Genomic DNA, 16247 nt, shown 5'->3' with positions numbered 1-16247 from the left:
ACAGGCGGTTTTTCCTGCGCTCCCCTGCGTTGTGCTTTCTTCCGTTCAGCCTCAGGGGAGCACAGGAGTAGACGCACTCAATTATTGTGAAGGGGGCGCAACGCCCGTGTGTAAGAGCCCTTAATAGTAAAATTGTGTTTGAACGAAGCAGAAATCATGAACCACTGAATCCACTGCTATAGATGCAACAGGGGGTCAAAAAGGGACCAGGTAGCTGCAAAATCCTAAAAGTTTTAGGTTTTGCCAGATAGTCTGAATCTGCCCTTGTCTGTCTTGTCCCTGCACTTGCCTGTAATATAATTTTTAAATTCTGCCTTTTAATGCCCCAACTTGTAAATGCCAGAAATCAAAGCCACCAACTAAGAATGGCTGTAGCTGAATGAACAGAATGCAGGTTGGCTGGGGGGGGGGGGGGCGAGATGTAAGAGCAGCATTAAGGTGTAAACACACTATTATCTATTAATTGTCAGTCTGGCTTATGTATGCGCACTCTACTACAAGGGGAGGAGAAGCGCAATCATCAACATCAGGACTGTCAGAATAGGATGGCTAAGCAGCAGCTGCCTCAAAGGACACGTGTGATGTTCTACGTGCAGTTTCCTCAACCACAGGACCATGCATAATGAACTCAGATGGCTGCCTTATATATATATATTTATTTATTCAGACTTAAGAGAAACATTGATTAGTCTGACGAATAACCTTTTATTTAGCAAAATCAATTATTTACAAAGCACACAATATAGAATAGCATTAAAAACAAGAACATAAGGTTCAGGACAGTATTCTTTTAAAGCACTCCCTAATGATTCACTTCTCTAGAGAAAGGCTAACGGAATTCTAAAACAATTCTCAATTCATTCAGTCATTATTAAAGCTTTCATATGCCACAACAGAATGCTTTTCTATGGGACAAGTCTATATGGTAGGTAGCATCCTTAGCAGCTAAGCCCACTAACCTTCATTATTCTTTGCCTGTGTAAACCAACAGCCAGTTAGTGGCTTGGAAGTCAGTATAGAAAATGGAAAGATGAGTGGCTCTATTTTAAAATAAGCAATAAAAAGTAACAGTAACAAAAATGTAGCCTCATAGGGAAAATATGTTTTGTTCCCAGAGTCAGTGAGTCTGACAAGCAGGTAGCATTTTAAAATGAGATGGCAAGTAATACAAAAATCAAGACTGGCAAAATAACTGTGGAGAATGGGCACATTTACAACATAACTTCCCCTTTAATAGGGATATCTATAATATCTGTAGCATAACACTTTCTTCCTTTATATATCTATTTACACACACACACACAGGTATGGGATCTGTTATCTGGAAACCCAGTATCCGGAAAGCTCTGAATTACAGAATGGCCGTCTCCCATAGACTCCATTTTATCCAAATTTTATAAAATGATTTCCTTTTTTTATGTAATATCTTGAACTTGTTCCAAACTAAGATATAATTAATCCTTATTGGAAGCAACACCAGCCTATTGGGTTTATTGGCTTTTGAAATTATTCTATACTAAAGTTAAAGTGGACCGGTCACCCAGACACAAAAATCTGTAAAATAAAACTCCTTTTCAAATGAAACATGAAATCCAATATCTATTTTTTATTGAAGCATTCATAGCTGCTGTAAGCTCATTTAAACATCTCAGCTGTCAATCAAATATTGTCTGTTCACTTTCCATTCAGCACTTCCTAGATGTCACTGCTCTCCCCACATTCCCCCAGTTCTCTTCACCATTTAATTGTGTAACCAGGGCATGGGGATGGACTTTGGGTCCTCCATTCTGGTGCCCAAGCAAGGTTCTGATTCTGATTGCCTTAATAACAGTGTCCACAAAATGGCTGCTGCCTGCTTGCTATAATTATGAATTCCCAGACTGAAGGAAACCAGATTCAAATGATTTATATACGGTTATTAAAGTTAATTTTGCTTGACTAATGTGATAAAATAGGATTTTGACTAATTTATTTGGGTGACGGGTCCCCTGTAAGGTATGAAGACCCAAAAAAAAACAAAAAAAACAGAAAACCCCAGGTCCCGAGCATTCTGAATAACAGGTCCAATGCCAATATCTATATATATCTATCTATATCTATATATTCTTTTTTTTTAACAGTAATAAGTAAATATATTGTTGGCATCCTTGTTTATTTAAAAGAAAATAAAAAATATTTTACAGATCCAAATTACAGAAAGATCCCTTTATATGAAAAATCCTTAATATCATGCATTTTCCGGATAATAGATCCTACCGTTACCACTGTATCACTACTGCCCTTTTATCATTGTTTGCAATTGCTTTTTCAGAAATAACAGAAAGAGATAGATAAAATAAATATTTGATAAGACTACTGCAAAGGCTGAACTGGTGTTTTAGAGAGCGACAAAACTTCAAGACGGGCTAGAAAATACCATGGTATTTAATAGGGTTATAATTCCTAATATAGGCTAAACTCAAATCTGGCACTTAAGACTTTCAAAAACATCTAAAAAAGGGCATGTCTGCACACATCATAAATTAGCAGCCCAACTGTACAATTTTCTAGTTCCAATGATATAATGTACAGTACATTTGTTCAAGGCATTTTCAGTACCAGATGATATGTCACAGTGTTATGCATGTAAGTCTGCCCACCCTCCGCTCTTCAGGTGTTGCTAAACTACATCTCCCATCAGCAGCAAATAAGCTGTTCCCTGGGTTAACAATGTCTGGCTGGTTCATCTCCTGTAGCTGTATAGTGTGAGCACGAGTTCTGGTCTTTGTAGATTTGTCAGCTTGGCTCCATCTTTAGCATTTCAGACTTCTGCTGCTTCCTTTGTAGGTATCGAGCTTTTGCATCTGATATGGATTTATCATCGTTTCTTTTCTTGATTTTGTTTAGTGCTTCTTCTGTCCCATCTGTGAATAACAATGCAATGTTTAACATTCTCAATGTTTAATATTTAGAGGCAGGGAAAAGCAACAATGACATGGATAGTATGCAATAAAAACCTATATAGTTTAGAGGTGCAGCAGATCACTAGGTTTTTATTGCATAATATGCTTTTTTAAAATTTTCCTTTGCTAATTTGTTTTGCCACTCTATAAATGCCGCCATCTTAGTACAGTAGCTGCAACTTCCTTCCCAATCAGTTATTGCACATGCATGGTCTAATGGGCTCACCACCTACCTGCCCTGGGCAGTCTTCATATGCATTCATGTTTTTAACATGAAGACTGATCAGGTGGTAGCTGATTGAGATATCAGTGATTTTAACCAGCTCCAGAAGTTGCTTTTCTGTAATTCATAGAGAATGACAGTAAGCATGCAATAATGCGTGCTGTAAATAGATCATAAGGATGCTATTATATTATAGGAGAACTAGAATTAACCAAAGAAATAGGCTAGAAATATTGTATTTTGTACAATTATTTTTTATTATCTATACCAGCCCAAGGCAACCACAGCCATTTAGCAGTAAAGATCTGTAATTTAAAAGATGCCCCAGTAGCTCCCCATCTTCTTTTCTTTCTTTACATGCTCTGTGCTGCTGTCACTTATTGAGCTTAGGGACCGACGTACAATATACTGAATATATAATATATAGAATTACAAAGATACAAGGCTGATTAGTAAACTATTCAGATAATTGGTACATGGCAGTTGTGCAATTATCATCAAAATTAAATAATTGGCGCTGTAACATCATCTTATACGACTGATTTTCTAAATGATGATTTGTGTTGTAGACACTTCTAACAAAAATTCAAGATGAGAAACTTTTGAAAGACCTGGATCATTACTGTTATAGAGATGCTGAAACTGTACCATTGCCAGTAAAATTGAGATATTTTGATGCCTGCCTCACACATGCAACAAAATGTCCGCAATATTTAGTGTATGGTCTGGGTGATAATACTGAGAAACACAGCCTTACACCACTTTGATGTAAAATGATTGTTTGTGCTTAATATAAAGGAAAATAATACACTAACCACGGTTTAATTAGTATCATTTTCCAAAGCCTCTGTGGGATGCAGTTAGCTTTGCTTCTGGAGTAAATGGTTTGCCTTATAAATAATGAAACACTGGCCATTTTTAAAGATGCTTATAAATAATTCTCCATTGCATTTTATATAAGTCATTACTCTGCAAACTTTCTGGCCACATTATATTTACCTATAAAAAAAATAAGATAAAAAATGAAGCACACAGGAGGAAGAGCGGGGTTATACTCTCTAATATACTTTGTGCCTCACCTGTATGTTACAGTAAGCTCATTTCAGCAGCCTCCTTAGTGCTATTATGCTGATAATGACAGTGGCCAAAGGCTTGCCTTTTAGAATTTTCTTCTTCATATCCTTTATTTTTAAGGCAATTACATTTTCCGAAGCACTTTAGGGTGTATATCTCATTCAGATTGATCCCTGTCTGAACCAGTTAGGATGCCTGTATGTTTTTGGAGTGTGGGCAAAAACCATTTTACCTGGAAACTACACAGACACAGGAATATCATACAAACTCCTTGCATATAATGCCCAGACTAAAACTGAACATAGGAGCCCACTGCCCCCTGTTCTTATGTGTTTGAATCTTAATTCACACAGTAGCATAGACGATCTTTTTGTAAGGGTACCTGGTGGTCTAGTGGTGTAGCGAGGATGGCCGCAGCAGCCGGCGCTTCCTCCTGTTTGATGCGTGACATCATCGCACGCAATGCAAAATTTAAATATTTAAAGGGGCCTTACCTACGACTCACTGTACAACATACTGTAGGTCTATTTTACAATAGCTCCTGGGTGCGATTCTTTACCCTGTCTGTCCCTGACCTTGTCTAGTTTGCTGCCTGTTTCTGACTACTCTCTTTGATCACGATTCTGTACTGCACTGCTGGTGTGTTTTACCTGGTTTGTGGCCTCGACTACTCGCTTGCCTCCTGATTTGGTACTTCTTTGTCTGATTGGTACTGACCCGGCCTGTTCCACAACCGCGCTCCTAGTTCCCCGTTCTTCCTGCTAACATTTAGTTCCCTTGCCTACCCAGAGCTCTCTCCCTGGTCTTCTCACTTTAAGACATGGCGGCACCCAAGTGACCTATATAATTCATGATATAATTCTTGAAACCTAATAGGATATCATAAGCAAAAGGAACCCACTGAGCAAGAACATGTCCTTCAGAGTAATCAATATTGTCTACTTTAAAGCTGTTTTTTTTTACAATGCTTAATCAGCTGTGCTTACTTCTAATTGGTTTGATGTCCATAAAAGAACAAAAAGGGAATACAGTAATATTTCAGCATCCCAGATGTCCTACTCCCAGTACCATCTGCCAGCGAGGGATGGCCTTTGCTTCATGGAGTTTTGTGTACAGATTTGGTCTAGCCCCCCATTGGCACAAAAAGAAGTAAGTTGTTAGTTGCTAATCCATTATTTCAGGAAAGTATCTTAAAATGTTCAGATTTAAGCATTCAATTGTTTACCACCTGCCCCTACTGTATCATCTTCTCTTTCCCTTCTCTTTTCTGTACAGTTTGTCCCTTTTATTTCATTTTCTATTATGCTTCCCTCTTCAAGTTTCTTTTCTCTTTGCTATCTCCCTTCTAGCTGGAATTCTTTTTTCAGGTTTATCTTATCTATTACCAGTTTGCACAGTTCACCTTTATTCTTTGTAGCCTTCCCTTTCACATTTTTTCTTTGTAGTCTTCTCTTTCCCCTCATAGTCATCTTTTTTTTTGTTTTCATTCATCCCCACAGTGTCTTTTTATATTGCTTTGCAATAGGCTCAGCAAACCCCGTAATTCCACCCCCATCTTCTTTAGCAATAACTAGGTAAATAGTATACCACAGAAAATCCAGTATTCTCAACAGACCCCATGGGGGGCAGGCACTGGTGCAGTCATATACCCACCCCCATGGGAGTTCTGCAATTGTGACTACTTTTTTTTCACAGATCTCCTTACAATTAAAGTATACTTAATTTTTCTTAAAAAAAATTACCATTACGATGTTTTGTTTCTTCCTTGGACTCCCACTTGAGAATTTCCTCAGCAGTCACCTCTTCTCTGGCAACATTACTTAATTCATAGGCATCAATGTCATGTAATTTTGGCAGCAGGTCTTTCACCCATTCGTAGCGAATAGGACAGACTGTTCTGACAAATATTTTAGAAGTGACCAAGACATTGTGAAAGAGAATCCATTCCAGCTGAGATTCCTTCCCAAATAACTTAAAAGAACAAAAAAATTATTAATTTTACAGAATACTGTTTTAAATGCACATAGGTGAAAGTAAAGACAACAAACAGCTTATGACAATATATGGGATCATGTATCCTGACTGTACATTATAACAACAACAATTATTAAGGAGTTGTGTGACCATTAGAATGGCTGAGACTTCAGGCTAAGTGCAATTACAAAGGATTATGTATATTTTAAATATAAATATATATATATATATATATATATATAGTGATTATGTCTAATTATGGGATACAACCAGCAAAAGATTAATGAGATGTGAGGTCACTAGACTTCCCTTTCCCGAGGCGTGCGCTAATCTGACCCAGCGTAGAAGGCTTGGATGCACGTGTGCCTGGATCTGCATGCATCTAAGCACATGCCTTGCCTGCCTTCTTCTCCCAGGTACACCTGACCAGACCCAATGCAAACAAAAATAAATATTAAAGATTTGGCAAGAGAAATAATCATTTTTTAAAAAGCTAGATGGGCCCCTGATCACCCTGGAGCTCTAGGCAATAGCCTAGGTAAGCCTATGCATTAATCCAGCCCCTGGTTATTACTTTTAACCAGACTACGAGTGCCATGGAACATTGAGTCTGTGTTCTACTGCACTTGTGGTTAGGGGAGTAACTAATAAAGTTGTTCATTCATTTTCCTGCCCCTAGACAAGGCACAGTGGTTAGGGGAGTAACTAATAAAGTTGTTCATTCATTTTCCTGCCCCTAGACAAGGCACAGTGATAGTAACAGAGTGTGGCCTAGACAAAAACATACATCGGTAGACCATGTGTCCGTTTTTGTCTTCATTCTCTGTGTTTCCCAAAGCTGTTCAACTGCAGATATTGGGTCCATCATGTCTCTTCTGCAACCTTTTCAGCTTGCCCCACGTTAGTGTCATGCACACTTTTACAGTAACACACTACATAGAGCAGTGGTCCCCAACCAGTAGCTCGCAAGCAAAATGTTGCTCCCCAACCCCTTGGATGTTGCCTCAAAGCAGATGCTTATTTTTGAATTCCTGGCTTAGAGGCAAGTTTTGGTTGCATAAAAACCAGATGTACTACCAAACAGACCCTCCTGTAGGCTGCCAGTCCACATAGGGGCTACTAAACAGCCAATCACAGCCCTTATTTGACATCCCATTGGACATGTTCATGCTTGTGTTGCTCTCCAACTCTTTTTTACATTTAAATGTGGCTCACGAGTAAAGAAGGTTGGGGACCCATGACATAGAGTAACACACATACTCACAAACAAACTTGCAGAGTTCGTACATAGAGAATTTTTTGCGGTCCTGTAAAAATCGATTACCGGGCTCCTTGCCAGAAAACCCCTTGCATTTATATTTAGGATTAATATTTATTTGGATATATTTTTATATTTATATGATGCTGTAAAATGCAATCTTTGACTATATTTTCATAAAAATTGTGCAGTTTGGTTTGTAATAGAAAGACATATGTGGCCATTTTGATTTCGGGAAATATGTATTGTCCATAAAGTTATGATTTTCTATGGACTTCTTATGCATAAAATGCAGAAGCCAGAATGTCAGCCACAAAAATTTGTATGCACTATTTTCATTTTCTATACTGGACATACATACACATACATACATATTGGGAATCACACTGGCATTCATATTTCAATATTTTTTAAATATATACATTTTTGAAGGTGAACTTATTTTTTGTGGCTTTCCCAAAAATGCAGAAAATGCAGTAAATGTGTTGATTCTGCAGAAGCATAAACAACACCAATAATAGACGTCATGGGGTATTTTCATTTTGGGGCCCCTACATGCCACACACTTCGGTAAAACTATACATACTGGGCATAAAGCAGCACATTTTACAGCAGAGGGAACATTATTCAGTACAATATGAGACAAAGAGAGTGGGTGTGTATGTTAGTGATGTTAATGAACAGCTTCTGATCTGTTTATATGTAAACAAAAGGTAGCAGTTTGGGTCCATCCCTTCAGGTCTTCACTTCATACAAACCTCAGACCTGCTAGTGTTTCTATGAAGTCAAAGTTAATTTAATGGGCTCATTTACCAATAGAACTGAAGCAGGTGGTTGAGCACTAAGGGATGGAGTAGGTCCAGTTATGGGATCTATTATCTGTAAACCTGTTAACCAGAAAGTCCGAATTACGGGGAGGATCTCCTATAGACTCGGACTGGTGAGTACAGGGCCCACTGGGAGCGTGACTGCCAGGGCCCTCCGGGAAAACAAAATGGCCTTCCTATCAGCGATGAACATCGCAACACTCCCAGATCCCACACCCCAGCCCTGCACATGCAGGACATCAGTGCATGCTTCCCTCTTCCTGATCCGGTCGGGCTGGGGCAAAGGAGAGCAGCTGGTCCAGGCAGGAGAGCAGGTCTGGGCAGGCGGGGCCCATGAAGACTGGGGCCCACAGGGTTTTTGTCCAGATTCCCCCCGGCCCAGTCTGACACTGTTATAACCAAATAATTGAATTTGAATTTCTTTTTCACTGCGATAATAAAACAGTACCTTGTACTTGATCTTAGCTAAGATATAATGAAACTATATTGAAGGAAAAACAATCCTATTGGGTTTATTTAATGTTTAAATACTTTTTTTTAGCAGACTTAAGGTATAGAGATCCAAATTACAGATCTCCATACCTTATCTGGGAGCATTCTGGATAACAGGTCCCATGTACAGGGATTTGTAGCTCCTTGTGTGCAGGGATTCCCCTCCACATCTTATTGATATCTTAGGTGTCATGCTGAAAAAGGGGCAAAATGCAAAAATTGGACTTTACCCATGTCTTTTGCCTTGCCATTGTAAATTACCTTGGGTTTCGTTGGAAGGGATATTTGTTTGGTAATAAAAAGAATATAGCTAATATTTCAATTCAGAGAGTTATAGTTTGAAAGATCATATGAGGTTTTTACATGTCCTATATCTAGCAATATATAGGGCACACTCCAGTATTTACAGAACAGTGATCATCTATTATTCCACTTTTCTCAGGGTAAGAGAATAGTCTAAAGCTGGCCATAGATGTTGAGATTTTTAAAAGATCTGATCGTCATTGTGAGACCACGATTAGCTCGGAACGATCGTACGATCATACGAATTGTCCATCAACTAAAAAGACCAATTTGCCAGGAAAACAAAGGGGAGCTGCCTGCTTGGTCCTGCAAATATAGATAGATTGCACTGGGACCGACAAAGATTTTTTAACTTGGCTGATCAATTTCCTGACAGATGTCGGCCGAAAAATCGTAAGATGTACGATCGTTCGAATCCCACTAACCGCACGATAATTTCGAAGGATTGGTCGGACTTCGCTAAAATCGGTTCTTCGACAAGAGAAATCTTTGCGTCTATGGGGACCTTGAGTGTCTCTGCTATGAGGGCTCTGCTATGAGGGAAGATTAGCACCACACCCTTGCAGGTTCAAGGGTCTCCTTTGATACTACATTGTTTAAAGGGCATGTAAAGGCAAAAAAAAATAAAATCCCATTTAACTTTCTTTAATGAAAAAGAAACCTATCTCCAGTATACTTTAATTAAAAAATGTGTACCGTTTTTATAAGAAACCCGACTGTATGCAGTGAAATTCTCTCTTAATCTACTACTGTGGACAGGAATTGTCAGATGGTCCCTAACTGCTGAGCAGGGAAACAATCATACTTATGAACAACAGGGGGGGCCTTACTTCCCAGCCATGCAGAATTCAAGCAGCTTTGTTTATGACAATCCCTAAGCAGCCCAGACCACACTGAGCATGTGCACAGTCTTGGTCTTGCAAAGATGTTTAACAAAGTTACAAGATGGTGACCGCCTGTAGCCAACTTTGAAAGCATAAATTATTTGGTTGATTAGGCTTGTGATGCAGTAAGTTCATGTTTATATTTAGTATACAAAATACAGCATTTCTAGCCTTATTCTATTTTAAACTTTACATGCCCTTTAAAGCATTATTCTGCATTTAAACAGCAGGGCATGACCCTAAGCAATTACTTAGTATGCAAGAAAAAAAAAGCAGTAATTTCTTGCTTGCATAGCCTATCTTAAAAAAAGGATTAATAGCGCCTGGCAATGAGATAAGTGGAAAACGTGGATAAAATCCACATTTTTATTGGTAGCCCAACATTTCAGTGAACACTAAAATATATGGTAACACTTACAGCAGATGAAGGATGGATGTGTATAATGCTGCCGTGTCCATCCATTGTACGAAATGTTCGTCCCACAGACCTGTGAACGAAAGACCCATTTATTTACATTATACTTGAACTGTATCTCTGATATTTAATGTATAATCAGGACTATATGGTGGTATGAAACCAATTAGACTGGACAGACATTCTTACATGAAAAGCTCCTACCTTGTAGGTATGAATTTAAGAACAGACCACACCCTTGTTTTATGATAAACTGAATTTAAAAAAAACCTTGTAATCATAAATGACAACCAAGTAATAACTAAATCATCTAACACCCAACACTATGATACATAAGAAGATAACAAAATGACTGTTGAAATATCCTATTTATTTCTATTTAAAGATGTTATGGCGTTATTAACTCTTACCCACCCCTTGGAAAGGTTCAGAACACTGGGCTACATGGTAGGTTGAGTTGAAAAAGTGCACAATTACAAGGTGTGTTGCTTGTGTTTAGACTCGTAGAGAGTGATAAGCAGTCACATACATGTCAGCTGAAGGGTTTGTATCCAATGAATAACACCTGACTGTATTGCAAAAGGAAATCTTAAATGAGATCACTGCTGTGATGCAAACTGACTGAAAAGTATGATAATATGGACATTGTCAAGTTACAAGGGATTTTTGTTACAATTCTAACTTAATAATGTAGTGCTGCATTTATGTAGAAAATATGATATAAAAAATATACTGTATTTTCTATATATGTATTGAGTTTTGCATTTTGCCTCAATGATTTTATTTACATGCAATAAAAAAAAGGCAATTGTTTTCGAGATACGGGTTTTAACTTTTCAGAATATTTGTAATGGTTTGCTTTGAAGGACATTTTTGGCTATGCCCCCAAATCCACTGCAAATAAAAAAAGGATGTTTCCAAAGAGAGGGAGAGATATATCTGCCCAACCTTTAAGAAACAAAACATAACTAACTTTGGTCCCAATCACTGGTGGGCCTCGCCGACTCAGGTCTGCTCCCTGCCGGATACTGTGGGGACCCCACTACTGATCACAGCAAGCAGAAGGTAAAATATATGAGTGTGCGAATGTGTGGGATGGGGGGGTTGGGTCTGTGCTTGGCTCATATTTGTGGTGGGGGCTAGCGATGGAAGGACCCTGAGCTGGCTGCCATGGTGGGCCCCCACGGATCCCAGTCCGATACTGGTCCCAATATTAGTTCAATCCTTTACAGAAACACAGAGAAAGCATAATATGCTTACTGTATCACACCGTATGGAACTTTCTGTATAACTTTGGCCACACTTGGGCAACCAAGTGTAATAAAATTAAGACAAAAGAAAGAAAAATTACGTTTTTACACTGATGGAGGGGCACTATAAGCCAGCATGTTAGATTTGTGCACCATAGTCAAACAAACCTACTAAGCTAGCTGTGCAGTTTACTCTGTCACTCTCTCTAGTGCACTTGGTGCATGTAACTAATACTAGGTTATAAGGTCTACAATGCTGGTCTCCCCGATACTGACCAGGGCCAGAAAGACCAGGGCCCCTATAATGTAATTCCAGTAAAAAAGAAAAGGGTTAGGAGTATAAGGACTTTGGGGCCAGTCTTCTGAAAAATGGTTGCATAGGAACAAGGCAACTTCTAGTGACATTATACATTATCTATGTAACCAGTTAATAATTAAACATTTTGCACTGGAGATTAGCGAGTCTGTATTTTGTCTTGTGACAAAAATATATAGTACTGACCATTCGTGCCAATCCAGAATTTTCTTTCTAAGAAACCCTATAAACATATAATTCAAATGTATATTGTAACTACAGGAAAAAAGATAAATACAATCTGTGACAGTCATTATTGATTTCGAAATGATTCTCTACATTACATACTTTAAGCTGTTAAAAGCAGATAACCGAGGGGAATCTTAGAACCAAGTCAATTATCTGCAATTTACTGTGTAACCTTTGCACTGATCTGAAATCCACTGCATATAGTCCATTGCTCAGCTTTTTGACACACAAAAAGGAAATGGTATCATTTGTTTAACCCTGGAACTACAACATGTTCGCACTACACAAACTATTCATTAGAGGCTTGCTTAAACTGCATTAAAGTAGTACTACTACATGTTTCCTTAATTTAAAAAATTGAATTTGTTTTAAGAGCATTTTGTTTATCTCTGTTTTAGGTCTTTACCTTGTATGAACAACAATTAAGGAAGAAAACAAATAGCAACAATTAAAATTAGGGTACTCCATTTGTTATCAATAGCCCTTTGCATATATAGGCAGTTGACTGTGTGTCAATCACAGCCCTCCTTGGTTTATGGGAGTACAACAGAGGAGTATCTAGTAGTATGACCTGGATGAAGGAAACATTTATAGATGTAAAGGAGAGGGCTATATTTTATTTAAAACAATTACTACACATTTTATTTTGCATAATTAATTTTAACTGGTAAGTCCATTTTTCCAATAAAATACTCACTATCTACTTTCCAAATATAAAAATGTATAGTCAATAAGTCTGTACACACATATGATCCAGTAAAATACACATTTGTCAAAATGAAAACTATTCTGACCAATAGAAGACAGGCTGTAAACATTATCTCTGTATTAGACTGGAACATTTATGTGCTTGAGATTTCATCCTTTTTTCTGAATGTAAGTAGTTTTTATATAAGTAGACTGGGCAGTTAAGGACTTAAGGGAGGTAACTTACCATAAAGGGAACTTAAAGAACACAAAAGTGTTGCAAAATGTTTGACATGATAGGGAATGAAGTATGCTCTCCCCATGACATTTCTTTCACTATCTGCAGCACTGCCATGCTTTTCTAGCGAAATTCCCATCCAGACCTACTGATCTGGTTTAAACAACCTTGAAAATCTATCTACATAGACTGGACCATGCCTCCATGTGGAAGAATGTACTAAAAGGACAAGAAAAGTTAAACTAAAGAAGTAGGCTAGAAATGTTGTACATTATGTTTTGTGCTTCTGTACCAGCCCAAGGCAACCACAGCCCTTTAGCAGTAGAGATCTGTGTCTCCAAAGATGCCCCAGTAGCTCCCCATCTTCTTTTCTGCTGATTCACTGCACATGCTCTGTGCTGCTATCACTTACTGAGCTTAGGGACTGACTCAAAATATACAGTACACATAGAAATGTCACAATATAAGGCTGATTATAAGGACAATTACTACATGGCAGCACATGAAACAGTGCAATTAGCATCAACATTTAATAATCAGCCCTGTAACATCAGCTTATATGACAAGCAAACCTAATTTTCTGCTTGATAATTTGTGACGACCCCTAAGCTTAGTTTCTCAACAGCTGCTCAGAGAGAGACTTTCCAAGATGGTGACCCCCTGTGACAAGTTTGAAGTTCGGGATCATTGTTGCTATTGAGAAGCTGATACTTTAGGCTGGTGCAATAAGTAAAGTACATAAAACATGGCATTTTTAACACTATTCATTTTTAGGGTTTAGTTGTCCTTTAAGCTATTACCCAAGTTGTCCATTGCTACAAGCGACAAATAAATTAAGATATAGTTTCCGAATAGGGTATACTTAACTCCAAAAAATCTATATATCAGACCAATTTTCCTAAATGCATGTATGATAGGCGTCCTATTCATGTTTTGTGGTCCTGTCCAGCAATTCAAAAGCTTTGGGGAGCAATCCTGCAATTCCTAGAAGAAAAATTGGCTATCCCAACCTTCACCTCTGTTAACAGGTGCCTTAAACTTAGGCCATAAGCTAGGTTGTGCTGTTTGCAGTTACTGTATTATGTCAAAAAGCAATTTTAATGCACTGGAAATGTCTAGATCCTCCTTCCCCACGATTCTAGGGAAAAACTTGTGAACAGGAGAAAATTCAGTGACGCTGGGGTAACAGGAGAAACAGGGCTAGGATATTTTTTTTCAGTATATTTATGTTCTTGAAGTTCAGGTCACACAATCCGATCTACCCGTTTGTCATGCTTGACCTCTCTGCCCCGCCTGCATTTACTCACCCGCCAATCAGATTTAGGCTTCCCTGTTGCCTGGAAATAAAGGGAAGCTTTGAAGCTTCTGCACTCCCTCAGCTTTGTATTTACAGTTTTTCAAGGAGTGGAGGAGGAAATATACCACAATAGAAACATCACAAATGTTTCCTTGTTTATATGCACTGTATACAAATGTTGGCGCTTGCTTGATTTCGTCACAGGGTCACGAAGGAGGCACATGTGCACTAGCGAAGAAGCGCAGGCAGGAAGTGATGCAGCGATTTGAAAATGGCGGTGGCAAAATGTCAACTACGGACACATTTCGGAATACTTGTGCACTAAGAGGTTAATACTATTGCACTTTTCAATGCAGCGTTTCAGGAGGGGGGTAATAGTGAACGAAAAAATTTTTTTTCCTTCTCCTTTAAATGTCAAAAAATCGCTTAATGCTCTGTAAAATCCTCACTAATATGAAAAAAGTCAAATATTCCCAGTGGCATAACCAGAAAGATTAAAGCCCCATAATACACTCAGACCGTCAGTGATAGGTGGGCTTAAAATGAAGACTAAAGATGAAAGGCTTGCAAGTTGTCACAACAATAAGTGGCAAAAGCATCTTTAAGATGTCAACTTCTGATGTTATGAGTAGTTATTTAAATGGTTTCAAACAAAGGAAAGTTATAGAAAAATAAATCTGCATTGTAATTACATTAACATGAAATGGGTAGCTTTAGTGTTTTAGTAAAGCTGTAAAAAAGGCCCTTTCTTACCTCCTAGCTACATTGGAGAAGTAACCGGCACAAAGACAGTGTCGGAGCATCTCATTTCTGGGACCATCAAACTTTTCCACTGGAAAGTCCTTATTCTAAACAACATAAAATACAAAACAAAGTTACTCTTCATACTTCAAACAAATGAAAAGGATACCCAAAGCGCTACATGACATTAGACTGTAAATGACATTTGTTCATTAAGTTCAAACCCATCAGTAAATGAAATAGTGAAGCAATTCTGCAAGGCAAACAAGTGCACACTCAGTCATTCACGGTGGGAAGGTCAGCAATGTGCAGCCAATAGCGTTTGTGAAAAAGGTGGGGTCAGAAAGCTGGCTGGTCAGGTTGCCTAAGGAGCCTGACTGGCTTTGCAGGCCTCTGGTCTTGCCTCTAGTGTGCAAGAGAGATGAAGAGTTCACATTCTAATGCTGTTTTTTTTTGTTTTTGTTTTTTTACACACTAACAAGTTAAATGTTTCCTGGGATTCCTGCACTTTAAATTCTCTAGATTCTGGCTCTAAATAATGTGTTTGTGTAAGGGTTCAGGTCAGTGGATACAGCTACTCAAAGACATACTCTACTTAGTTTTTGTCTATGATATAATTATGTATTTATACGTTGCATATTGTTTTATTATGAAGGTATATATCTACAGTTGTGTTCAGAATAATAGCAGTCCGACATCACTAACCTGATCAATCGCTGTTTTTGGTAGAAATTATATTTCTACATGGCAAACAATTTACTAGTAGGTGTAGAAGAGTAATAGAAACCCAACAGACCCAACAGTCATGACATGCATGCTGCTGATTCTGTGTAACTGAATCATTAATTCAGGCTTGACCCAAATAATTGCAGTGTTCAAAATAATAATATCTTGCTCCAAATAATAGCAGTGTGGAGTTCAATTAGTGAGGTCATTCTGTGAAAAAACAGGTGTCAATTACGGCCCTTATTTAAAAAAGGAAGGAAGGCAGCAAAAATTGTGCATTCTGGTTATAGGGCATTTCTCTCAGAAAATCTGAGTAAAATGGGTCGTTCCAGACATTGTTCAGAAGAACAGCGTACTTTAATTAAAGAGTTG

The 16247-nt window shown here is 38.2% G+C and overlaps 1 protein-coding gene across 5 annotated transcripts in view; it reads right to left on the bottom strand.

Moving 5' to 3' along the window:
- Positions 1–685: 685 nt before the first annotated feature.
- Positions 686–16247, bottom strand: part of dhx40.S (DEAH-box helicase 40 S homeolog) — a 36837-nt gene continuing 21275 nt past the window's right edge. For 4 of the 5 annotated variants that reach the window (XM_018249599.2, XM_018249601.2, XM_018249598.2 and 1 more), the window contains 4 exons: positions 15162–15256; positions 10396–10465; positions 5982–6210; positions 686–2903 (listed from right to left, as the gene is read on the bottom strand). In XM_018249599.2, coding sequence (XP_018105088.1) covers positions 2776–2903; positions 5982–6210; positions 10396–10465; positions 15162–15256 — 522 coding nt within the window. In that variant the 3' untranslated portion in view covers positions 686–2775. Of the gene's footprint in view, positions 2904–5981; positions 6211–6238; positions 6636–10395; positions 10466–15161; positions 15257–16247 lie in introns of those variants that run through there. The other variant, XM_018249604.2, reaches the window with a different exon arrangement.

The sequence above is a fragment of the Xenopus laevis genome, chromosome 2S (assembly GCF_017654675.1).
Source record: "Xenopus laevis strain J_2021 chromosome 2S, Xenopus_laevis_v10.1, whole genome shotgun sequence".
Lineage (NCBI taxonomy): Eukaryota > Metazoa > Chordata > Amphibia > Anura > Pipidae > Xenopus > Xenopus laevis.
The sequence above is the reverse complement of the archived record's forward strand: the minus strand, read 5'-3'. Positions and strand labels throughout refer to the sequence as shown.